The sequence below is a fragment of the Nannobrachium achirus genome (genome assembly GCF_963921795.1).
Source record: "Nannobrachium achirus genome assembly, chromosome: 8".
In the NCBI taxonomy this organism is placed as follows: Eukaryota; Metazoa; Chordata; class Actinopteri; order Myctophiformes; family Myctophidae; genus Nannobrachium; species Nannobrachium achirus.
In genome coordinates this window covers 22,609,789-22,637,232 of record NC_137817.1, presented here as the reverse complement: position 1 = coordinate 22,637,232, position 27,444 = coordinate 22,609,789, and the positions used below count along the sequence as shown (strand labels likewise).

Here is a 27,444-nt window from a genome sequence, read left to right as displayed (position 1 = left end):
TCTCATTTTTTACAATCAATCATGGATTGGATTTGGGATTTGTTTTTATTTGGCGATATTCAGTTTAAAAAGCGTCGTCCAGACAAATAACACATTAATCGTTTGTCCCATTTCCACCGCACACTCGATTCAAAACATGAAAATAATACAACACGTTCATTTGTTATTGTCATACATTTTGCAAGTAGCACTTGTATACTTGTGATTATTCTAATAATAATAATCCCAATATATTTCTCAGAACTGTAATTTTTATCCCCTCATTCTGAATAGTTAAAGAGCAGCCGGCACTCAGGCAGACAGGCAGCTGCTGGAGCAGAAATGTTGACTAGTGAAAAGAAAACATGGCGGCCGGTTGCGCTTGGTTTCTGGTGTTGGGATCTGTCTTTCTGTGCAATCTAATGAAAACACTATTACCAACCATTTCATCCTTCGTAAGTAGGGGTCTCTGTTTCTGATTAACTGTCATTGAATCAATGGAATGTTGTGATTTCACTTCGTAGGTTTTATGAATGTCAATGTAGTGTGGTTTGGCGTCGTCTCAAAAGCCAAGCAGTCTAGCTGCATAGCCTAGCTACTAGTTAGTAAACACCAGCCATACACATACATACCACATACAGGCCAATGGCTACTTGGCCAGGAGAAATGGCTACTGGCTAGAAACAATGTAACCATAGAGGGTGTGGTTTCGTAAGAACTACGTACACACGTTTTTTTGTACTGTTTGTGCATGTGCACTATTTGCCTTACCCTATATACATAGTTTTGCTTCTGGCTACATTGATTCTTTCCTGTATTAACGTCAATAACAATAGCTGAATATCGTGATCGAAGCTTTACACACTTTGCAGACCAACAGCATGACACACAGTCCCCGTGATGAAAACTGCAGCAGTTTCATGTATGGCTTGTTTTGAACACCTCTGGTCTTCAGTCAACCTGGCTATGGTTGTACCTGTACAAAGATCAGCCTATATGATAGTTATTAAGCTGTTGTTCAGTAGGCTAGTTGTTTTTTAACAGGTTTATACTGTGTTCTTTTCAAGCTGTCCAAGATCATCCAAAAGGATGCTGAGCAAGAGAGTGAGATGAGAGCTGAGATACAGGAGATGAAGAAGGAGCATGCTTCAATAAGCATGATGGATGAGTTTGCTAGATATGCCAGATTAGAGCGCAAAATCAACAAGATGACAGACAAGCTGAAGACACACGGTAAGATACTACATAGTGGGCCCTCATTGCTGGCCAAAAAAAATCACAGTTCACACACTTTATTTTAACCTGAGGTAAAAGCACAAGGTGAATGATACAATGTCACACAGTAGAAGTGAGTGGTACATAAAATCCAGCCCTTGCTTGGGCCCCCTTTTCAAAACTTGTAGCGCTTTCCTGCGAGACATAAATCAGTGCCATTCACACCTTCTGCGGATGGCACTGTGTTCTGTGCTTTCGGCCATGGCAGATTAGCATGTTAAAAACGGCAAGTGTGGGAAATGGCAGGTGGGTTTTGGATAACAGGCGGAGTGTTCACTGGGGGTTGGGGGAGGGGGAGACTGGTGCCTGTTGCCGTCCCTCACACTCAACTACTGCATTGTGTTATACACACAGGAAGTAACCCACCTAGAGCTTAATAATTAGTGTTAGACGTCCAGACAACTGTGCAAAGTTAGTTGTACTATGTCCAAATGTTCATAGTTACTTAAACCATAAATTCCCGCAAACCAATAATATACTAAGCCCAGCTATGTAGTCAGTTTTAAGATGATTCACAGCACCTATGAGTCTGACCTACAGTACATGTACAGCCCTTATGGCCCCCGGCCCCTATATGGTTCCTCATGTTTGTGGAGAACCCGCCATTTCTCTCTAGCCACACACTCTACTCTTGCTCCTCCCAAACAGCTGTCTCTCACTTTCTCCTGCTGTGTCCATCAAGAGGGAATATGGCACAGTCTGGAATGAAAAGCATTTAACTGTATGTAATATGTACTGTATCATGCATGGGTATATAATGGGTATTTGTCTGTTGGAGCTCCTCCCTTGCTATATACCATACAAAGAGTGTACTATAGTCTGATGTTTGTCAAGTGATCTTATGCTTATGAGAAACATATACTGTAAATGGGGAATTCCCAGTAAAAATGTCATGTGTGCAATTCATATTCAAAGTAATGAAGTATAAAAAAACGCAGTCACCATAACAATTAATTGAATCTCTTGCTTTTTACAGTTCAGTCAAGAACAGCGCAACAATCTAAAATGAAATGGGTGGTGAATATAGTCTTTCATATACTGCAGGTAAGTGGAAAACTAAAAGTGGAATTCAGTTGGCTATTTAATTGTAACCACGTGACTAAACAAATAAACGGGTTCAGTTTCATATGTTATCTGGATGTTTCGTGTTTATGCTTGAAGCATTACAGTTTAGATATTAGAATACACAGTTTCAATTAAAAAAAATATAGGCTCTGAGCATCTATCTACAGTTTATGTTTCTTCCCCATACCCTGCTCTTGTTGCCACCATCTCTCTCTGCATGTATTGTACAGTATATACACAGTATGTATTGTCAATCAAAATCACTCTGAAAAAGGCTCATGACTCATGTTGTTCTTGTCAGGCTGCTGTGATGATTTCGCTGATCTGGAAGTATTATTCTGACCCTGTGACGGTGGTGCCCAGTAGATGGATAGCACCAGTGGAACGACTTGTGGCATTCCCAACAGGAATAGCAGGTGATCTGCTGTTTTTGAACTACCGTATATACTGTCGATAGTCCGATGTGTAGGATATAACTGAAGAACAGCCTTGTCCATAGACCCCAGTGTAGACACTGAACAGAAATTACCAGTAAATTACAGTTTTTTACATCAATATGGAATTGTCGATGTAGATATTCAAACAGAAATGAGTGCAGATTATATACATTTAGTTTATTTTTTTATACATTTCAAGCAACTAATTTACTTCAGAGTTTAACTAAGTCACTTATCTTTTTTCTTTTAGGTGGAGTGGGAATCACATCCTGGTTAGTGGTGTGCAACAAAGTAGTTACGCTTGGTCTACATGCGTTCAGCTAGGTATCCAACTGGTTATCATTTTATTCAATATCATTCCCAGATGATATATTTGCAGTTGTTTTGTAATGCAGTACTTAATACTTAATTGAAGTTACACAAAACTGGAAGTTACTTCAACATTGTCACATCCCAAGTTTACAGGTGTAAAAGATTGTGTGAAATTATCTTTCCAAAAATTGCAGTTGCAAAAATAATTACAAGCGAGACACATCTAAAAACAAAACAATACAAATATAGACTCAAGGTGTGTTCTCAAAATGTAAATAAAGGCAGAGTTCCTCAGGCATTTGAACAAGAGGCATCAAGCTAAGAAATTTGTCGGAATTATCCACAGTCATCATAATTTAATTTATATTAAGTGATTGAATGAAATATATTCACTCTGTCAATATATCTGGTACTTACTTGTTTTTATTTAATGTTACATACATGTTTATTTTTTAACTTCAATGCTATATAGTATGTGCTAAATAACAAAGTATGGCATGCTGTCTGGGGCCTTTGCACAAATGGCCATTCAATAATGTGATCTGAACTCCATTGTTTTGTGATGATAATTATGTTCTAATATTTCTTTTGTTGAATGTGCTAATTTGACATTTGTTTTCTAAATGCTTGTGTACGTAAATAAAAATGACAAATACATGGAAATAAAGGGAAGCACTCAATGACTGGTGGGAAAAAATTACACTATTGTGCAATGTTCAGAATTATTTATATATATATATGTAATGGAGGTGGTCCGAACCTCCCCACTCGGCTTCGAACCCGGGTCTCCCACGTGTAAGTCCAATATCTTAACCATTACTCCAAAGAGACGTCCCTATGGAATGAGAGCAGATACTAGACTTTTGAGGCTTCAGGCTGGGGCTGCGACTCTCTCCGCCACATATATAATAATTAAAACAAAATTTGTGTTTCAGACAGATGATTAGGCTCTGCTACATTCATATGGCTACATGTCAATTCTGTTTGATTGCCATCAGGCCTATCTGCCCAACCCCCAAATCCAAACAGCTTGTTCATCAGGTAAATAATAAAAAAAATTAAATGTAGTGTTTCAGACAGATGATTAGGCTCTGCTACATTCATATGGCTATTGGCTACATGTCAATTCTGTTTGATTGCCCTCAGGCCTATCTGCCCAACCCCCAAATCCAAACAGCTTGTTCATCAGGTTACTCCTGGTTTGGATTGCTGTTTAGATAAAATACTGCCATGTGAGACATTTTTTTTTCACTTGGCGTATATGCATGTCATCTCAATCACCTCCATCTTGTTGTGATATTCAGGGGGGGGGGGGTCCTCTAGTCTTTGAATTAAGCTAAACAGAAAAATGCAGGTTCAACAACTGGAAAAGGCCTAAATACAATTTCAAAATCTTAAAGGGATAGTTCACCCCCAAAATAACATTTCCTATCGATTCCACACCCCCTTGATTGATTGATTGAAGAATTTATTAGAAGTTTGCAATAGGAAAAAGTACGGTTTCATTACAGCACAAATCACCGGTACAACTAAAACTAAAAGGAGATCCTAGTAAGCTTTATGGCTTATTTACACAGGAACCACTTTATGTATCTCTTAAACGTTGAAAGACAGACGGATAGAACAGAGTACTTTGCATATAATAACATCAATTACAAAAGCTGAAAAGGGGGGGAGGGGGGTGAAAACATGGGGGCTTAGTCTATTTACAAGTCTCGAGTAGCAGCCGCCTGAAGGTGACTTTTCAGACCAATTTTGAAGGAGGCTAGGGATTTGCACTCCTTTAAGGCCCATGAAGACTTGAATTCATGCATATTCTTTTGTTTTTGTCGCATTCCTAAGCCAATACTTTGATGACCTGCAGTGGTTCCCTATGGAGACACAGGAGCCTGCTTTGTTCCCTATGGAGACAAAGAGTCTCCTCGAATTATTGGCTTAGTGAAAACTAATTGGATCATGCTCATCATGGAAGTATAATACCAATACAATTAGCTTGTCAGTTATGTCTGTACCTTTTTCTTCTGTCTGAAATCTGCAGACGTAAATATTGTGGTTCCTTACTCCATATCCTATTCAAAGGAAAACCAAAAATACATGTAGCATACTTTATAGCCTACACTTAAGCAGGGTTCTATTTGTAAAACAAACAGGAAGGGGGCCGGGGGGACATTTTCTTAACCACCCCATATGAATTATGAGCAAAATGGCCTGTGTTCATTTTATTGTCTTTTGCCACATCACACCCAATCTCTACTCATCCCACTCCAATGTGTCTTACTTGCAGAAAATGCTCCTCAACAAATTATGTGACTTTACAGTGCATCCTCATGATCTTCCTGTTCAGTTCGGCAGTGACCTCCAGCCTGCCTTTGAGTCACCTCTCTGTCCAACAGGCTCTCTGTGCTTCTGGCTGAGCAGCCACGGGTACTGCAGATTGTTGTTTTTTGAACAGTAACTCTTCCTGGCCAGGCTCTTGCATCGGACTCTGACTCACTTGCATTGCAACCTTGTTGTTGTGCTTGGTGAGGACTACTGGGTGCAAGAGACAGAGGAGCGAGTCAAAAGTGTGACATGAAAAAGTGGAGGAAGCATTTGAAGTTGGTTGTCTCAAAGTGACATCCACTATTTGGAAGGACAACATGTTTTCCCCTGACAATAGATGACAGTGAGGTTGGCCTTTTTTAAACAAAGTAAGGTTCAAGGTTGTGCGTTTTCTTACATCTTGTGTACAGTACATACATACGAATAAAATGTATTTTTGTTTGGCTTTCTTCGGGCAATGCAGTAGCCTAATGTAAGTCCACGGCTGAAGTTTTCTAAAACTGATCCTCTATTTTTAGAGAAACTGAAATGTCAACCAGTGAATGTGTTTGTCCAAAATAGATTTATAGTATTTTGGAAGTTTTTAATCTGCATTAAAAATAGGTAGTTATCAAACAGGTGTTAAGGAGATTATTGTGTTAATAGATTCTGGGGGGAAATTACAGTCAATGTAGGTAAGAAATACACTGTTATTGTTTGTTGCCTAAGACCCTTAAATACATGGATTCTTGGACAGTGCACTGGAGTGAGGGGCTAACCCAGAAAAAATATTGTTCCGAAATAAAGCTTTCATTTCTGGCGTGTAGGGGATGGCGCCAAAACAAATAATGTATGTAGCTGTAACCCAGCAGTGATCTTGAATAGATTGTAAAAGAAAGGGACAATACGGGTAAAGAACACAATGTGCCAAAGATCCCGCCAAGGCGTTTTTGAGTCTTGGACGTGCTGCAGTGCCATCCTGTGGTAATGCTGGGTCTGTCTTGCACAGCTGCTGCTGTAGCCCCACACCTGGCTGCTCAGTTCCTTGATGCAGTGCATGGTGTGCTTCCATAGTGTGCTTCAGACCTTCATGGGGCTTGATTGATTGAACAGTGGGCTTCGTGGCTTGTTGCATAGGGGTTTGTCTGCCTGATGTGCATAGGGGTCTGCCTGATGTGCTTGGAAATGTTCCCTTTAGTTATACAGGGTAAGCAATATGGGTTTATATGTGTATGCACATGCAGTGTACAGGAGAAATACACAGATGCTACTAATTAGGATTAAGTTTTAGCCCAGCTCATATAGCCAAGTGCTACATATTATGTGATAAAAAAAAATTACTTTACTCAAAAACACTGCCACACTCGCCTGGCATGGCCAGGCTAATATCAATGCGTAGATATTAGTCTGGAATCTCTATAGGCTATGGAACCTGCATTTCCAAGGGATGGATTGAAAGAAATGCCTCTGGTGATAAAGCCGGACATATTTATACTGTATACTGGGCCCTGATTGGTCCCTCACTACTTCGGGGGGAGTGAAATCCAATCACAACTGAGCGCTGCCAGACCAAATCTGACCACATTTTTTGCAATGGCATGCACACTCCTAAAATGAAATGGCAAGAAGGTATTAATTGGACTAGGGTGAGAAACGTCATTGAGTCCTCAGTCCATCTCCATGAATACGTTACAATAATCTTTTCTTTACTTGTCTTTGGCCGTGTTTTGTGGTAGTGCATCTGGTTGTCTGTCATCTCTTGAACTGTATGGTCCTCCTCCTCCTATAGTATGTAGCCAGCAGCATTGCCATCACCAACTCCCCTTTTCTTATTTTCATTCTGTAGATTAGTCTCTGCTCGCTGTTTCACAGACATGAATCCAGAGTCGCTTCCCTCTGGATGAGAACAAAATGAAAGATTGTATTAAAATTAATTAATAAAGAAAGAAAAGTTAATTTGAACATCGAAAGGAATTTCCAACCTAAAGCAGCATTCACAATGTGTTTGTCATAATGTTCTGGAATTGTTCATCAACAAATTAACTCATATTTGGAACAAGACCCTATAGACAAAATATTGTAGTTGTCTAGTTGACAAAAGCTTGTTTTGGACCAATATAGTCTTCAAAGTTTTCAGGCCAAGGACCCCTTAGTTGAGAGAGAGATGAAGAGATGAACACAACCTGTTCATAGATTCCATATAGTTTCATTGTTTGACAGCACAATCATCAGTGTATTTTGGATTCATGTCAGTTTGTGTTTTCAGATATTTAACCACTTAAAGGGATATTCCACTTTCAAAAAAACTTTTTGTCATTGTATGGTCTAATCAGGCTTGTATGAACACCCTGAACAGTTTTTAATTTTCTTCATTCAGTATTTAGATATTTGATATAAAAGTTACCAGGCCCTCCAGGCTCAGGGCCTCTCCCCACACACACTCATTGTAACTTCAAACTCCATTTTAACCATGATAGATTCATTCAAAACACCCATTATGTTTTCTGGTGACTCATACTACCCTCTTAATACGTGAGCAGGCCGTGTTTATTCCATAACATTTTTCATGTATTTTTAATAATTCTTTGGGAAAATGGAAAAAAGTTAATACAATAATAATTTATAAAAACTTTATGGAAAAAACACAGCCTGCTCATGTATCAGGAGGGTAGTATGAGTCTACAGAAAAAATAATGGGTGTTTTGAATGAATCTATCATGGTTAAAATGGAGTTTGAAGTTACAATGAGTGTGTGTGGGAGAGGCCCTGAGCCTGGAGGGCCTGGTAACTTTTATATCAAATATCTAAATACTGAATGAAGAAAATTAAAAACTGTCCAGGGTGTTCATACAAGCCTGATTAGACCATACAATGACAAAAAGTTTTTTGAAAGTGGAATATCCATCCAGTGCCAAAACCGAAAAAGTTCGGTTTTTTAAAACGTATTAAGAAATGCCAAAACCGAATAAATTCGGTTTTTGGAAGAAAAAAATTTTTTTTTTTTTGAAGATTTAAAAAAAAAAAAAAATTTTTTTGGACCCCATCAAATCTAGTGAACATGATTTCAATCGCGATTTTGCATGTTTAACCCCCATACAACCCCCATACAACTCAGGTAGCAGACCTCCAAGCTCACAACAGTGTAAAACATAATGGCTATTATCTCAAGAATGCCTGAACGGATTTCCAATCGGATTTTTTTGTTTGAAAGCTGTGAACAAACTGCACAAATCCACTCCAATGGATTTTTTAGAGCTCATTCTTCTCTGTTTTTTTCCCATGCATGAGGTGTGCAAGGTTTAATCATGGCTAAGTTGACGAAAATAAGGCTTCTAAAATGCTTGGTAGCCAATAGCTAACTTCAAGCTAACTTCATCCTCTTCCTGTACATGCACAAAGGAAAGTGTTCAGGCAAGTCATGGCTGCAGGGCTTCTGCATATACCAGCATATCTCTATGGGATTTTCTCTGGCACCTGGGGCACCCTCTAGTGGTGAACGGGTGGCACTAAAAGAGTTAACTGTCAATACTTAAACTTGACCTTTCATTCTCTATTTAGTCTGCTCTTTTTCCCCTCTATAAAAAGCTCTTTGCCAAAAATAGGTGATCTACAAGCTTACAAAGCCTCGCAGCGCGAGGCGTTGTGAGCTTGTAGATCTGCTATTTTTGGCTAAAGTTCTCAGAATAAGGACACTAGTTTTTTGCCCTGTTTTTATTTTTTCTCTCTCGATTTTTATTTTTTTGCTTTTGACATATTGATACAAAAACACTCCATACTCCATAGTTCAAGTGGTTACTATAAAAAAAATAAGAAAAATGTTTCTACCACACAAAGATTTGGAGGACCCCCTATAGTAACTCTGGGGACCCCCTAGGGGTCCCGGACCCCCTGTTGAAGACCCCTGGGCTAATACATAGGCCTACGCCTGTAAATCCCGGTTTCAAAATGTTGCCACTGCCAGTAAAGAATGAACAGTCAAATAATAATAATGATAACAATAACAACTAGAAGCAGTGCTCTTCCGAGCACAGGTCTCCACCAGGTCACACAAATCGGCCTGTTATAGCGCCACCATGAGGCTGATTTAAAAAATGTGGGGCAGAGGTTCTGAATTAGCATCCAGGGAGTGTGTGTGCTCAGTTTGGCAGCGATCGGGCCAACGGCGCCGGAGATTAGCTGGTAACAACCAGGCCACACAAATCGGCCTGTTATAGCGCCACCATGGGGCTGATTTGAAAAAATGTGTGGCAGAGGTTCTAGATTGGCATCCAGGGAGTGTGTGTGCTCAGTTTGGCAGCGATCGGGCCAACGGTGACTGAGATTAGCTGCTCACAAACTGCGAGGACGCACGGACGCACGCACGGACGGACGGACGGAGGGGAAAACATACTCTCCCTCAGCCTTCGGCTGGTGGAGACAACAACAATAATAGTTATTTTCCTAGGCTAAACTATGTTCTATGTGGTCTTTCAACAGTTTCAAGTGACTTGTGTGATTGCCTTCCAAATATCCAAAATGAATAATACAAAAAATGATTTAGCCTATTACACAAGAACGTGTTTCCCCTATCAAACAGCAATACATGACCCCAACATCATACCATTGCCTTCTACTAGGCCTAAAGATGTTGTTGAGGAGGAGTGATCTGGCACCTCTCCCAGTCTCCGACGTTTGAGCTCCTGGGCAAGGCTGACCCCTAGTGGTGTGTTCGCGAAACGTATTCAAGGCTGGTGTTTTTTTTAAATTATTATTACATAAAAATATAAACAGGCTACAACAAGCTGTATTTTCTCAGAACTAACAGTAAAAACTTTAATATGTGATTATGTACGGTCGGAGCATGTGAGAGTTGCGTTTCTTGCCTCACGTGAAATCAAACTTGCGGCTGAAGAAAGCAGTCGGAGTCATTAATATGGCTAAAAAGCCATATTTTAACATCTTGCGTCTTTTAATGCCGACCGAGTCATTATTGTACTTTAATAGCCTACTTGCAATCTCTGTTTACGTGTAGGTAGGTAGGCCTAAGTGAAATTAATTTTGTTGATACCGAGCGGCTCTTGAGGTGAGGACCTTTGTCTTTGTTGTGTTCATTTTGTTTACAGCGATAAGTGGAATGGAACCATGGGTAATGTAGTTTAGAGTCAGTGGGGGACACAAGGTAGAAAGTAGCTAGGATCTACCAAGATAAATAGGTTGTCCTTCCTATGAAATTTAACTAGAATTGCAATAATGTGGTTTGAACAAACAAAGACCGTTTAGAGTGTAGGCTAGCCTAGTAACAAACACTATTGAATTGTCGTTGGCCTACTGTGAGTCTATGTAAGTATGCTGACTGATAAGTGACCACCGGTGTCTATTTCGGACGGTCCATATATGCACTTTGCATGTAACTGCAAACTAACTTCAAGAGCCGACGGACAGCTGAAGTTGCCAATCACCCCGGTGGGTAAAAGCCAGCCCACCAATCCTAGGGTGATGGAGTCCGGAGACAAAAATAACCTCAGTGGTGTGTGATCACAGAGCTATGCCCTGGGTCGCGCTCTAATATTAGGGGAGACTGCCTGCACCTTTAAGAACCTACTTGTTACATTCTACTGAATATATTGTAACAAAATGGTTATCAAAGTGTTTCTCGCATCTTCATCGGGATCTACTGCGGTAAGGATCCACCCCGTGCGATTTGTATCTTTTGCAAAGTAAACTTTGCGCTTCTTACCTTTGGCTTTGATCCCTGAAGAGATCAGAGAGTTCCTAAAAATAAGTTTGAGACTACTTTAACAGATTAATTTGATTGTGTAGCCTCTATATGGTTCGATAGTTGTCTTATTTAATAGCGATAGTTGCGTCTGAGCTCCAATCTAAAATTGTATTTCTCACCAGTTGCTTGGATCACATTCCAAACCTAAACAGCAATCTCTTGAAAGAGATCCACCATTCACTTCTTAGAGAGTCTTCTAGAACTTCTTTGTGCTGTAATGTCCAGACTTGGATTTGTTGAAATAGTTGCTTGCCTTGTAATGCCTTTAACTAAAGTGGCATAGTATCTGCATGCGTTTGATACAGTTAGAAATTAATATTTTCCATTATACACAGACATTTTAGAAATTCTAAATGTCCTAATTTGGCCTATTAATAATCTCCATCTCCCAAAGATTGCCAATAAAGGCTATTGTGTGTGTGTGTGTGTGTGTGTGTGTGTGTGTGTGTGTGTGTGTGTGTGTGTGTGTGTGTGGCATTGCACTATAATGCTGTTGATTCTGCCTGGTGCCAATTACAGTACTATAAATATACACACTCAAGGTACTGTAAGGTACTTGGGATAAAGCCTTGACCAGATGGCATGATGGCCTATTGATTTATTATTATTATTATTATTACATATTTTAGAACCACGTGAACCCCAGCATTCATATTCTGGGAGGAACCTTAGCCAAAAATAGCAGTTGTAGAAGTTCACAATGTGTCATCCGGTGTGAGCTTATTGATCGTCTATTTTTGGTGAATAGATTTGTTGTAGACCAAAAAAAAGTGGTCCAAGTACATAGCCAACTCTGGTCCAATCCAGTTTACTAAGTCTAGACTCTGGAGGGTTGAAGTGGTTAAAGAAGTCTACTTTTTATTTATCCAACTTCCAGATCAAGAAGAAGCAGCAGGATGTGGTGGGGATGCTGGAGGCTCTCAAAGTGGAATACTCTCCGTTGGACATTGCTTGCAATGTGCAGAACCGCATGTGGATGAGGGAGAACGTCCCTGAGGAGAAGAAGCCCACCAATGGCATCCCTCTGCCCCCTCAGATCTTTAACGAAGGGGGCTACTGTGGGGTAAGCTCACTGCTGTAAAGGAATACATGAAAGGTCGACCTAAAACAAAGTCGACCCAAACTCGTTTCCCAACGGGTCTGTGGCCTTAAGCTAGATGCAGAATAGACCGAAATCTAATCTTTGCTTCTGGGGGTCCCTGGAACAAAATATTTTGCGATAAGGGTCCATCCGTGGAACAAAATATTTTGAGATGGGGGTCCGCGGCCAAAAACACATTTTGGGGGTCCTTAACCACTGATAGACACATTCTAAAAATGTCTTCTAAATCCTAGATTAGATTTTTGTGTATTCTGCATCTAGAGGCCACAGACCCGTTGGGAAACGAGTTTGGGTCGACCTTGTTTTAGGTCGGCTTTTCCTGTTACCCTGTAAAGTAACCAAGTACATGTAGCCTACTGAAGTAGTACTGTACTGAGGTATTTTCAGTACTTTTACTACTACACTACTATATCTCAGAGGCAAATACTTATTGTAATTTTTACTCCGCTACAAGTATTTGTAGTTACTAGCTACTTTGCAGATTTTAATTGTTGTTACAAAGCATACATTAACCACTTCAGCCCTACACACTGCTATTAATAGGATCTACAAGCTCAATGCGTCGCATGACGAGTTGTGAACTTGTATATCGTCTATTTTCAAAATATTTTAATATGTGAACAGATTATTAACTTGTAACAGAGTATTTCTACATTGTGGTATTGATACTTTTTCTTAAGGAAAAAAGTGTAGCAAACAGTTGAATAGGAATATGTGCAAATTAGAATAAACCAGACCTGGGTCACACTGGTTCTCAATGTTGGGTGAGGGGAACACCAGCAGTCCAAATTGATTTTTTACGGGTCTGAAACTCTGACAGTGTACAAATTGAACGTAATGGCTCCATTTGTACACTCTCTAAGTTTGCACTGTAGATTTTATAGTGTAGCTTGGTGTTCCAGTATAGTTAATTCAGTGATTCTCAGCCTTTTTAATATCTAGGACTGCCAGTTTGGTATGCATTAGGCCACGGACCAGACCCTCACTTGATATGTTGTATCTCTGGGACTACAATCTGCACTGTAAAATCCTCAGTGTTTTTTTGTTTTTTTTTACTCTCAGAGTTACAGATCCATAAGGGTCCACAAGGACCACTGATGGTCCCCTGACCCGACATTGCGAAACGGTGAAATAGCATTTACAAATACTGCTTTCTCCAGATGTGTTTGGCCAGCAGTTTATTATGCGCCTGCTCATCTTGCATCTACAACTAAAGCAGTATGAATTAAGTATCACAACATACAAACATTCCACAGGCCTGAACCGTGGTCCAAGCTCTGGGCCCTAAAGTCCTAATCCATGCCTGGTAATCATTGCTATAGGCTCTATATCTCTCCAAGTAAACTGAAAATACATTCTCAGGTCAGGTCACCAATTTTATCTAATTAGGAAAGAGAACTCTTACAGGATACAGTATAAACAAGTGAAAATGGAAGTGATGACACATAGAAACGAGCCGACAAAATTGATACTGGAACACTATAAAACTCAAGCTGATAAATGAGTACTCTCTCCTGATTGGATGAAATTGGCAAACCACCAGAACATTTATTTTCTGTTTATTAAAGAGACGGAGAGAACTCTGTCACTGAACAAATCTCTATACTTGCAATGGTTACTGTCAGAATATAGATCTTTAACTTTTTTACAATAAAACCTTTAACCAAAAAAATATCCCTACACTACCCTTTTAAAGCTACAATCTGTAAGTTGTATATCCTCTCCAGACAGAGGTAATTGCAACTGAGAATCAAGATTCAAACCCTTTTCTCCCACCTGGGAGCCCAACATCTACCGCTAATCTATCCTCACTTTGCCGGTGGAGACATTGAGCCAATGCACATCAGGCAGGGCTACTTGTCAACCAGTCATTGTCCTACCTGACAGCTGCCAGCAGTCTCTAAATTTCTCTCGGAAATGTATCAAGATTCAAGACCACCTTCAACCAGTAGTTAGTAGCTAGTCAGTACCGGTAGTTAGTTAGGACTATTGTACTTGTCCGACTTTATTCTTTCCATCTGTCCGGATACATTTTTTTGCCGGGCTACTCCTCCCACAGATTTTGTGGCACACTCTTGGACACGCACATATGTCAAATCCGACCTGCTTCATCGGGACTCGCTTGGGTGCATTTTGCTAAGAGATACGTTATATATAGTTTAATTTATATGAATGTACCTGTGAATTCATTTTCTCAATTGACTTGAATGGGAAAATGCTAAAATTAAACTTTTCCCAAATATGGAGATGACTGACATCATAGATGTCTCACGTCATAGACCACACGAGATTGACACAGTATGTCCATATATGGGCATTCCAATATATGGGCTTAATTGCGACCGTCAGGTCGCAGTCACTATCAAAACCTCCACCGGCTGTCAGTCAGTCTGTCAGTCTGTCCTTCACGTCACACTTTTGCCCTACTCATATCTCCGCCACCGTTGCCCCTATCCATGCCAGACTTTGCACACACACTCCTTGGCTTCCCTTTGGCAGGGATCTCCATATATGGGCATACAGTACAAGGGACAAGGATGTAATGCTCAAATAGGGACAAGGACTGACAGATAGATATCACAAATGGTAAGACGTACATTTCCCAGCGGATTCCATGTGCCTCGATCATGTCAGGGCATCCACACTTGCAATTTCCCAGAAAGTATTTTGGTAAATGCAGTTAGCAGTCAGACACACATTATTCAAATAACTATTTTTTTATTTTGATACAGGATTATGAGAACTTCTTCGATGCAAAGGAGGAGAACAATGTGTATGAATTTCTGGGCCTGGAACCTCCTCCTGGATACAAGGTGGGTCCTCTCCCCGCGTACAGTATAAACATTCAACTGTTTCATTAATATTCACCCAACACTGTTTCTAAGTAGCCATGTGAAGTCTGTCTAGTTAGGATTGTGATAGCACTGTTGTTTGCTCTACCAAACAGTGCAGCTAATGTTTTGTCCTCCGGGTCATGTTACGCGTAATTAAACTAAGTCAATTCTGATATGGCTGACTGCACCCAATTCATCATATTCCTGCACAGGAAGCTAGGTTTAAGCATGACACCACAGTAATTGTTCCTAATGGCAGTGGTGGAAAAAAGTAACTTAGTACACTTACTCAAGTACTATACTTAAGTAGAATGTTGAGGTACTTTTATTTTACTTGAGTACCGGTATGTCAGTTTTTCAATACTTTATACTTCTACTCCACTACACCCCTTTTGGAAATTTAAACTACTAATACAAAACATACATTAAACCTCCAAATTATGGGGCACCCGCTGGCCTAGCAGTCCACGTGCATACCACAGAGGCTCTAATGCATGACAGCGTGTCGCGGGTTCGCGTCCTGTTTCCCGACGACCTTTGCTGTGTGTCTCTCCCTATCTTTCTCCCCATCTTTCTCCCTCTTTCCTGTCAATCTTCACTTGAACTCTCAATAAAAGGCAGAAAGGCCAAAAACAATAAAAAAAGAAAACTCCAAATTATAACATAAGTACTGCCTCTTCACATAATTTGAATATTAAGTTATTCATATTTTTATATATGATTATGAATATTTCTTTCCCCTTTTACTCACCTTTCCAATTTGCCCGCATGGCAAGTGGCAACCCTTGGAGGTGTCCACTTTGAAATCCTATGCTTTAGGACATAACTAGCACACGTCTGATGTTAAACCTGACAATTTCCCTGACACAGGAAAAGAAAGTTGTGGTGGCGAACGGGATGAGCACAGTGGAAACCAATTCAGAAGAAACAACTGCTGAAGGAAACTGTGATGAGCAACTAGTAACTGGCTTCCTTACTTTACTTTACTTCACCTTTAACTTTTGTCTTTGCTTACCATTCCTTTCCCTTTCCATCCAGTTTATCCTGAAAGTGTTTCTCTCATCCAGTCAAATTGAATTGCCTAATTTCCCATGGGCAAGTCGGTCTGGGTAATAATCAGGAATGTGTCTAATGTTTGTGTTGCATGGACGAGTGATGTTTGGTGGGATTATCAAACTATCTATCTATCTTTCATTAACAAGCATAACATTCCATCATTGTGTGTAAATGGCAGCATTGTGACGCATCAGTTTCTGTCATGTATTATTTGAAGCAAAGCTAAAATATTGTCACTGTTGGCTGTAAACCTTGTACTGTATATTCAAAAATGGTGGGGAAAATAACCTGTGTTCCAATGGAGTGTAATCATTATTTTAGTCAAGATCTTCTTAATACTTCATTGGTTAAATATTTATAAAACCCACAGACAGACTTAACCATGTCTGGTGTCCCTGTTTTGGGCATGTCATTATTTCAAAATGATCAGAAATAGCTAATCTAAAAGCTCACAATGCCTTATGAGTTGTGACGCATTGTAATTTATGAAAAACATACAAAGATGAAGTCTGGAGATGCAAGGTTTCTGCCCCACAGCAATGATGTGAAGAATGTATTTGCTGTTCAGTTGTGTGATTGTATTCTGACTGCCGTACATGACCTTTCCACAGACAAGATGTCACTGCTGTACCATTGGTCTGCCGCATTGCACTTTTGACACATGAGAAAATGTAGCTATCAAAGTGTAACATGATAAATAGTTTATTATTTAGGCTACATTCTACACTAGACGTTGATTTCTTTTAACTATGTCCCATTATGTAATTATTGGTTTTCAGATTTAGTTAGTATAGTCTTTAAAGCTAGTAATACTGATGGATTAATATTTTACACTAACTAATGGCTATATTCTTTGAGTTTTTTGGTACTCTGAAAGCTATGCTAATGCATAGATTTCAATAGTCAGGGAATTGTTTAGAAGTATATGAGTGAACTCAGGTCTGCTAATCTTGGATGTGACCTAGCTGAACATGAGTGGGAACCAAATAGAGTTGGTCTCTGAAGGGTAGCTGAGAACACAATCGAGGGGGGGTAGCTTCTTCATAGCCAGCGCACCTGCAAGCTTTCCAAACTTCCGATTTTTTACTGTATTTTTATAAACATTACTGACGTTCCAGTCTTCAGCTCTATAACGCAGTTCCTACTTCATTCATCCCTGTTCTTTCCTAATAGGATTTCCAGCTGCCTGCCTCCCTCATGGTGTTTGATGTGGAGCCTGTGACAGCTGCCATTACAGTTCTAACACTCTGACTTGTTTTTCTGCTCCCTTTATACACGCCTTCCTTGATGTGCAAGTTGTTGTTATTCTCACCTCAGACTAAGGAGGTGCCAGTGCAGCACCGAAACGGAAATGCACACATAGAGGAGGAGCAGGCAGAAGAGAAAGAGGAGGTGGCGGAAGGAGAGGAGGGGGAGGCTGTGGCCGAAGAGGAGGGCGAGGAGGGCGAGGCTGTTGCAGAAGAGGGGGAGGAGGATGCGGAAGCAGAAGGAGAGGCTGCAGAAGAGGAGGAGGAGACCACGGAAGGAGACATGGCAGGAGATGAGGAGGAGGAGGAGGAGGGGGAGGAGGAGGAGGCAGCAGCAGCCGAAGAAATGGATGAAGTCTCAGAGGACACTGTAATTGCCTTCTACCAAGAACCCTGTAGTGCTCTGCTGTGTATTCTTCCATCATGTTTGTTTACTCCTCCTCTCCCTTAACGTGTTAAATGTCCCTCTTGCGTGCAGTGCCGTGCACCTCAGCACTGTAATGTTTTCCTTCTACTTCCTCTAGCATCCATCCTCGCATCCCTTTCTTTCTTCTTTCCATAACAAGGTTTTGTCTCCTTTTCAAGTTCCTGGTGTCCTTGTCGAAATATTCCTCCACAAGTCTCTCTCTCTCTCTCTCTCCCTTTCCCTTCCTCTCTCTGGATCCCGTTACTTACTAACCTACACCCTACAACATTCCAGCACACAGTCAGACTCTTTTAACCATCTTTCCATTGCACTACTGAATCGTGTTCTTCATTTTTTCTCTGGTTTGGAGTGACCTTCGTTTGCAGATTGTGATTATGTGTGTTCCCAGCGAGAATGTGTGCACTGGTCTTGATCCTACCATTCCCCTTCATTTCCACCTGTAGCTGTCCGTGTCCATTTGTGTTGATAAGAGTCCCACAATGCTCCCATGTGTGATTTCATGTGCCTGATACCTGTGATTTGAAGTGTGTGGTACACGTGTTTGTACACGTCATACACACAACGTGTATGTACTATAGATGTTATTTGTTCTTGGAATGCCAACTACACGTTTCCTTTTTACCTCTCTGAGATCTCTTATACAATATTTTCTCTCTTAACAGAGGAGCAAGGTAGCAGAGGAACCAGAGGTACGTTCTTTTAAATAAATATGCCTGCTGAACAGTTACAGAATCAATTTTATAATGTTGTTTTTATCTGTTAATCTTATTGTAATCTTCTGTTACCGTTACCCATATTCTTAGTAACTTGGGTTGATTATTGTTACTATCAGATGTGTTTTTTCCGTTACATTTTATTTCTGTGGATTAATCTTTCTCTTTTCTTGAATAGGAGGAGGCAGGAGAAGAAGAAGAAGAAGAAGAGAAGGTAAAAAGGGAGTGTGTGTGTCATTGTCATCATGTCTAATTCAAAGGAGGCTATTATTAATAATCTCGCAACAGCAAATGTCTGCCCTACTATGAATGGCTTGGATACCATAGATCTCACACACATTTTCCAATATTAATGAGACAAACAATCACAGTTTCTGTGGTGTTAATAATTTACATTCCCTTATGTATTTCAGGGAAAGTTATGCTATGACTAATTCCCCAGGCAATGGGTTTAGAAAAATATAGCTGCATATTTTGTGTAGGGTGATGTACTTGTATATTAATGCAATGCTATTTGCCTTTTTTTAATATATAATAATAGAAGTATATATATATATATATATATATATATATAGAGAGAGAGAGACATAATCCTTGCTGAAAAATATTTATCTTGCACACATAACTGTTATTAAGATGCTGGATTATATTTGAATTCTAATTTTCAGGTTGATCGTCAAAGTTCTTTGAATGTTGTTGTTTTCTAACCCCTTTGATTTCTGTTGATAACAGCCTCAAAATTGTATGACACATTTTGAAAATGCTCTTCCTAAAAATAATTAAGGTGATATAAAAGTAGTATAAAAAGCAGTAATAAGATAATATAATAATAATGATTAATGGCCCCTGAAGAAAGCGTTTATGATGCATGTCATAATATTATTTGTATAATGAATGTTATTGTTTAGAATACTTGGTGTCAACTCTATAAATATAGGTTTACTTACTACTTCACTATTCAATCAACAGTATGACCTCACATCCTAATACTTGGTAATGATATGCAATTTTTTATGCTATTTAACTTGACCATGTAATTTGCTGAAATAAATCCCCCCATTTACAGAAGGTCTAGTACTCCTAGTGAAAGCCTGGTGAGTCATTTGCTAAGCTAATCAATGCTGTTCACGACTATTTTAGGGCGAAGATGACCATCCAGTTTCTGAGGTATAAACCGTTGACTTTGAATCGTTGTGCACCGTTTTGTTCATCGTAGTTGTGTGTTTCAAATCATAACAACTCATTTAATGTAGTGTAGTCTCTGTGCCAAGCCAGGGCATTTTGGCGTGTTTAGTTTTGGGGTATTTTTTTTGCATCTCTTTGACTCTGGTCAGTACAACTAAACCACCGAAACATTCCTTCGTAGTAGCTGTAGTGTGATTTGTGTGCTTGAAAATTATCTTTCATTTTATAGGCTCTACCAATGACAAGCATCTTCAGTTCCCTTTTTCTTTGCCCTATTTCCATTTTTTTTACAGGTCTCATGTGGAGGGATGGCAATAACCAAACCCGTGCTTGAAGCATGCTTCATAGATAGACTTGATAGTTTTGATTTTTGCATTACACTCAGTGGCGTGTCCAGGGGGTGGTCTGAGGCGAGCTGCAATTACACAGTTTTTGGAATAGGAAATACCGCAACTGATATGCCCATATATTGACACAGAACTTCATATGGACATTAAGACATTAAAAGGACACACACACACACACACACACACACACACACACACACACACACACACACACACACACACACACACACACACACACACATAGATTGACAGACAGATATATCGGGTACTCTGACAACCGGTGATTCATGTTATTTCAAGACGCATTGGCGTGCACATACAGTATAGACTCTCGTACTTCATTCCACCCCTGCATGTACCCAAGTTAGGCCACCCTAGTCAAAAAGGTCTGGACACCCCACCGACAGTCATTACACTACCAAAAGACTACTAGCATTGTATGAGAATTGATCAAACTCACAAAGTCCACTTTTTACTTAGTACTTGCTTCATAATGTGTATTAGCAAAAGTACAATTATATACTTACAAGTTGAGAAGATTTGGTGGCTAACTTACACAATAAAGCATTAGTCTAAAGACTGCATTGAAATGCAAAACATTTATTTGATTAAAAACAGACAAGGACGTGAGTTTTATCAAGTCCTCTCTACTGTATGATACACCATTCTACATACTGTAGCAAAATAATTGATCAAAACATTTAAATGGACAATATTACTTTATATAAATAAATATTTGTTATAGAGTATTCTAGTTTCCTGTTGAACCTCATAGGAATCAGTATTACCTATGTCGGGGGTCTTCAACAGGGGGTCCGGGAACCCTAAACCCTAACCCTAAGCTTTCTCAGAGTTACTACAGGGAGCCGCTTTGTGTGATAGGAACTGGTTTTTACATTAACCACTTGGACCCAGAAAATCACTTTTCTGAGCAAACATTATTGAGTATAAAATAGCCAATCTACAAGCTCACAAGTCACATCGCCTCTTGCCACGAGCCGCTTTGAGCTTGTAGACGTCTGTTTTCGGCAAGAGGTTTGGTGTAGTGGGGAAAAGAGCAGACCAAATACAAGTATTTTAAGTATTTAACTGGTTAACTGAAAATACACATTAACATGAATCCAACACAATGCTACACAGTCTATGTTATGACGCTATCTATGAAATGTACAATATGTAGTGGGGGGTCCCTGCTTCATCTCTCTCTCTCAGGGTCCTTGGCCTAAAAAAACGTTGAAGACCCCTGACCCCTGTAGTTTCACACCATTTAATATGGTCTTTTCTGTTGGCGTTAGTGTCAGTCATGTTCTTCCTCCACACACCTAATGGCCTTTGACCCCTTCTTTGCCCTTCTTTTCCCCCCATCTCTTGGTTTTCCCCCCTCCCCCTTCCAGGAGGAAGAGGATTTGCATTCGGAGGTAACTGCACTGGCGTCCGTCTCTCTCTACGTCCTTCCTTATAGTCATCAACAGCGTGGGTTTGTTGTTGTGGACATCAGGAAAGGACATTGGTCTATGTATTTTTTAAGTGGCTTCATGATCTGATGCCCCACCCCTCATCTGTGTAATGTTTTATGCATTTACTCTAAGAAGGCCACCACGTTTGTCCTTTCCTCTGTCTATCCTTTACATTTATTTTATTTTAAATTCTCTTTTACCTCCCTTCTTCTAACCCAGTGGTTCTCAAAGTGGGGTCCAGGGACCCCCAGGGGTCCGTGAAGGTCTTCCATGGGTACATTTACAATCAGTTTAACTACATGTTATGCTTCGGCCTGTCAAAAATAGGCCTGTCTTTTCTTGAAAAGAATCACACCTAGTGTAAAGTGAACGGTGCTATTTATGAGTTAATTTCACTAAGTGCCCAGTGGCAAAGGCGTACAACACACCTTGAGCGCTTTGTGCCAAGATTTAGGCCACGCTTCTGTATGTTTAAGCTTTGCTCCTTCCAGGAGCACCGCTCAAAAATCTTGACACATTTTGAAAATTGTGGAATAATTGGAAATGGTTCAAATCTAATCTTCTGGGGAATACAGTATTTTCAAATCTGGGTCTGTGACCTATTACATATCAGTTTGGGGGTCTTTGACATGACAATGTTTGAGAACCACTGTTCTAACCCATTAAATCTCACCCTCCCTCTCTCTCTCTCTCTTTCTGTCTGTCTCTCGCTCTCTTTTAACATCCCGTTCCTCATTTCTTCCCAGTCCTGTTGCTGCTTCCAGACACTGATCTGTTCTTGTAGTTGCCATTTTAAAACCCATACCTTTTCCAGTAGCGCATGCCATTGGTGCCCTCTCTCCCCTCCACTCAGCCTCTGACCAGCTATCTATTATCCCCTCTAGGAGGAAGAAGAACTGCGACAGCTTGAGGTAGATTGATGTTTCTTTGTTGTTGTTTTCATTTAATATATGCAACAGACCCTCTTTTTTTTCCTCTCTTTTTTATCTTCCAACACTTTCACTGCATCTATCTTACATTCCTTACATTTCCTACTGACTGATTCTTGGGTAGTTTGTGTGGGTATTACCAGAGTCACTATGGGGGAGGGGGTGAATGAGAACCCAGGGCTGAACAGAGGCTGTGGAACACGCCAGAGGTACCAGACTAAAACACTTGTTTGCCCACCTTCAGCCAGTTTCCAAAATCATTGCGATTTTTTGAGTATTTTTAAAAGTGCACCGTGTAGCATCATGTAAAATAACTTTCATAAAGTTGTGTTTAGGCTACAACAGACATTGTTCTCTAGTCCTAAAGGTCAGCTGCGTTTTTCTAAGCGACACTGTTCACATAGCCTGGAGGACGGCTGCATGTTTCTAAATGATACAGTTCCCATAACCTGGAGGGACAGACACATTGTAATTAGTGGTTTGAATGTTAAACAACTGCTAGGCCAGGCCATTAGTAATAATTCAGTATTATAGACTAAGTATAAACTAAATATGGATTTAGGTTAATTCATTTGAAAGGAGATTGCAGTATTGTTGGCTATACCAAGAGGTTTTACTCACCCTCAAATACTATTCCATTCTCCAAATATACAACATGATCTGACACGTAAAATATATACAAACACATGCACACACGCTTGTGTTTTCCACACTGCATATTCGTCTTTGCCTGGGGTTATCATGTGGCCTAGACTAAAGCTGGTTGCACACTGCTGCGTTTTTTCGTTGTGAAACTTTTCAGGGCAAGGAGAGAGAGACAGATAGAGAGCAAGGGTCTGAAAATAAATACGAAACGGGCGGCAGTGTGCAAACGTGATTGACATAACGTGAGATTGAGTTCTTTATTTACGTGCTCCGAAATTCACTCCTATATTCGTCCGAAAAAACGCAGCAGTGTGCAACGACCTTTAGAGTTGTCCAAGGTCGTAATTGCAGCCTTTTTCACACTGCATCACATAACCCAGGGTTAGGTTATACCATTATTTCTCAAAGTCAGGATGGATGCTGCTTCAAGAAGTGCTAACTAGGAGCTATAATTAGAGTTAACTAAGACTGTACCATCTTGTCTAAAATAATCACCATTATTTATATTGTGTAATTATTCGTCCTGACTATTGTTTGTTGGTTTGTGACAAACTATTTTTTCATCTTCCCCCAAAAATCTAAAGGAGATCTAAATTAAATAATATGTCCCTGTGACTATGAATTGTGAAAACTACATTTGGGTGTGTGCGTGCGTGTACTATATGTGTTTTTCTTAAAGGGGCACTCCACCACTTTTCAACCTATGTTCATATAATTGGTCCTCACTCAAAAAAAGCTTTTTTTCTTTTCTCAGAGGAGGGCTGTGGGCAGTTCAGAAACCCAACGTCTTGTGACATCATCGATTGCCAATCCAGCTTATAGAAACTGCAGGCTTTCTATTCCTGAAAAGTTGCAAGTTTAAAGTGGAAGCCATTGTTCTCGCGATAATAAAAATCTAAATATCTTTTTCAAAAATATTGATTAATTATTTATTTTTTTGAAAATGATGATGTCACAAGACGATGGATTCTGAACTTCCCACAGCTCTCCTAGGAGACTTGGACTTAGTAGGAAAAGAAAATGATATTTTATCATGAACATTAGTGAGGACCTATTATATGAAGACAGGTTGAAAAGTGGTGAACTACTCCTTTAAGGATCTTTACAAAATAATCATCCCTGGGTTTAGTACAGTGTGGAAAACAGCTGTTGTCTTTTCAACATTCCAAATAATCTCTGCCTGCTACTCTGCTTCCACCACAACACACATCACTGCTTTGCTTTGCTTTGCTTTGCTCTGTCACCTTCCCTCTTTACCTCTCCACTCTCCTTGCAGGAGCAAGATGACCCAGCAAGTGAGGTAGTTTCCTCTGGTTGCTATTTGTTGTAAATGGAAACATCCCATCTTTCTTTCCTTTTCTCTCTCTCTTGCTCTCTCTTTCTCTGTCTGTCTGTCTGTCTGTCTGTCTGTCTGTCTGTCTGTATGTCTCCCTCTCTGTTTGATGCATGGATTGGATTGTAAAGGTTTTCCATGGAGATGCTTATAGCGGTGTTCAGCATGAACCACATGCCTATTAGTTGAGCCTCGATGCGGTGCAAAACCTTTGTATGTATGTATGTATGTATGTATGTATGTTTGTCTTTCTTTGTAAATATATCTCCATAAATCTGTCCACCAGAGGGTGCTGAAGCGGCACAACTATTCACACATCTTGGTTAACTTGTTCAAGCATTAGTCTGATATAATCTGACTGATAACGATAATATCACGTATCGGTTCCTCCCATTTAGTTATGTTGGCATCTTAAACAAACAAGGATCTTTGACTCACTTATGTTTACTCTTTCTGTCATTACAATGCTCAATACCCATGGTTTCTTCTTCCATAGGAAGAAGAGCCTGAAGTACTAGAGGTATTTTCTGATCAATAGATTTTTTTGTCCCAATATTGCATGGGGTGGACCTTAGCACAAGAGAAATGTACCCATTGTGCATGATGCAACGGCATACAAAATGTAGTGGACTTTTATTAATTTAGGTAATTTTGTCTTTGCTTCTTAAGACCTTCCTGTGGTGTGCTGCTGTTTTGTGCAAAATGCAATTTTTGGGTGTTATTTTTAGATGAAACTTCATTTCTGGTGTGTTTGTGGGAAAGCCAATTTGTCCTTGAGTCTGCTGGATGTATATCATATTTTGATTGCTTAAGAAAAAGTAGAATCTGTTGTTGGGTTGTAGCCTGCTAATAAGCAAACATTGGGAAAAGGTGGCTTAGCATGTTGCATAGTGAAGGGAACTTGACAAACAGGCGATGTAGGGCATACAATACATATCTTAAAAGAAGCCATGAATAGTGATTATTTTTGCAGTAGAATGTTAAGATGAAGTGCTGCACTGCGAACCTGTCCATATTTGCACAGTGCATTAAAAGCAGCCCACTCCTTGGCTTGGCTCTGTAAATCTGTTGATAAATGTAGATGTTCTGAATCCACGCTTTCAGTTAGTGGACTGACAAAACATTATGGAGTTGCTGACTGGCTGCAAGGTCTAAATGTATATTATTATTGATATCACTTTGGCCCTCTGAGAGTGTGTTGTATACCTGATGTACCGTAGGAACTCAGGATACTGTGCAAGCCAGGCACATTGTCCAGCCAGTGCCTTTTGAGCACAACTGCAAAGCATGCAATACTTTGCAGTTTGAGGCCTATAGGAAACCATCTCAAGACCTCCTTAATACATAAATAAACATGCCTTTATCTCTCCCCAAGACCTAGAAATGATACAGTGTGCTGCTGTTGCTAACTGCTTTCTTTCACCAACGTAGAATGTAGTGTCATGCCTGTTAGGCCTAGGCCAGACGAATCTGGATATTTCATATATCCCAGATTTTCAGATATCCACATAGAAAAATATCTAGTACCACACCACAAAGATATCTAGGTCTAAAAGAATCTGAGTCCCCAGACCTCCACTGGGGGGACAAGCACACACACAGTAAAGTCTTCAGAGATATCCGTGTTCCATGCCTACACGGATCCAGTGAATCAGATATGTTTCAATATCTTCACTTATTTATCTGGTTTCAAAAGTATCCAGTTTCACGGCCGAAATATCCAGCTTTGTGTGGCTGCAAGCCCCAATCGCACAAAGAAATGTCTAGCTTCAGAAATATCCAGCTCTGTGTAGCCTGCACCTTAGGCTGTGTACTGGGATCAGTGTGGGATTGGTTCTATAACAAGGCGTTGTGTTGTCAGGCTGTACTGGGATCAGTTGTAGAACTTGACATTGGCTCTATAACCAGGTGTTTAGTGTTGGGTTGTACTGGGATCGGTACAAAACTTGTGGCAAAACCCTTTTCATGGAATAAACATATATTAAAAGAAAATGTACACTGTTTTTGTTGGCTAAAACTAAAGTTATGTTGGACTAAGATAAAGACTAATGCTCGACTTTCAGTCGAATAAAACAAGAGCGTTTGAAACTGGAGTAAGACTGAGACTAAATTAAACATAGGGCCTGTAGTTTGGGGTTTGAGTCTTTCCCTGTTTGGCATTTCTGCATCCCTGTTCTTCTGGATGCTTCTGCCAGATTGCTGTTTCTCCCTGTCTTTGAACGCATTCCACGTAAAACCTCTAACTCCATGTGGCCTCACCCCCACTGACATTATCTTAGTTTACTTCACAAAACATCTTATTTCTGTTTCTTTTTGACGTGCTCAAGGACGAAGAAGAGGAAATGGAAGAGCCAAAGGTAGTGGCATAGCAAGAAACACAACAAACACACCAAGTGTGTCCCACACGAACAACTGACTTTGTTCCAGCCACCTGTCAAACACTGCCTTGTTCCACTATTGTTTGGGAAGAGGCAGCTGTGCAACAAATGAACAAGCCAATACTCTTTCTCAACTCTTAACTTTCACTTATTGCTGCTTGTATCTGTAGTCTGATGCTGTTACTCTCAACTCATCTACAGGCTCGTTGAAGAGCAATCAGGCAAAGCACAGAGATAAGGCGTAATTGCTTTTTCTTTTCATCTTTTTAGAAGGGGACTTTTTTTTCTCCTTTTGACTGCAGCAGGTTTGCCACCTGCCACATCAGACAGGTCGTGTTTGCTCGCTTTGTATGGAAATGACTAAAGAAGTAGATCTCACTTGGCAGTAATTGGCACAATTTAGGCATTTTGCAGAAGCTTGTGTCCAGAGCGACGGTCAGAGTGAGAGCCAAGAACCTTAACCAACAACAGGTTCCTCCTTTTACCAGAACAGTATCTTCTTATCGTATATGATCCAATGTCCTGGTTATCTTACTCATATAGAGTAGTAGATTACGATATCTTGGATATCTTCTTCTGATATCTCTAACTGCTCTGTTTTTATCTGTTGTCAACACATGATCCTCTGTTTCAACAGGAGGACGAGGATGAGGAGGAGGAGTAG

The 27,444-nt window shown here is 40.0% G+C and overlaps 1 protein-coding gene across 1 annotated transcript; it reads left to right on the top strand.

The window, feature by feature from the left end:
- Nucleotides 1–2: 2 nt before the first annotated feature.
- On the top strand, nucleotides 3–27,444 carry get1 (guided entry of tail-anchored proteins factor 1; the record flags this gene model as incomplete). Its single annotated transcript, XM_080731772.1, has 14 exons — nucleotides 3–434; nucleotides 1,047–1,212; nucleotides 2,231–2,298; nucleotides 2,621–2,735; nucleotides 3,007–3,075; nucleotides 10,975–11,027; nucleotides 12,005–12,190; nucleotides 14,962–15,042; nucleotides 17,437–17,652; nucleotides 18,456–18,482; nucleotides 21,433–21,511; nucleotides 22,349–22,406; nucleotides 24,346–24,364; nucleotides 27,418–27,444. The coding sequence occupies exons 1-14, from the start codon at nucleotides 345–347 to the stop codon at nucleotides 27,442–27,444; spliced, it is 1,254 nt and encodes a 417-aa protein (XP_080587898.1). The 5' UTR covers nucleotides 3–344.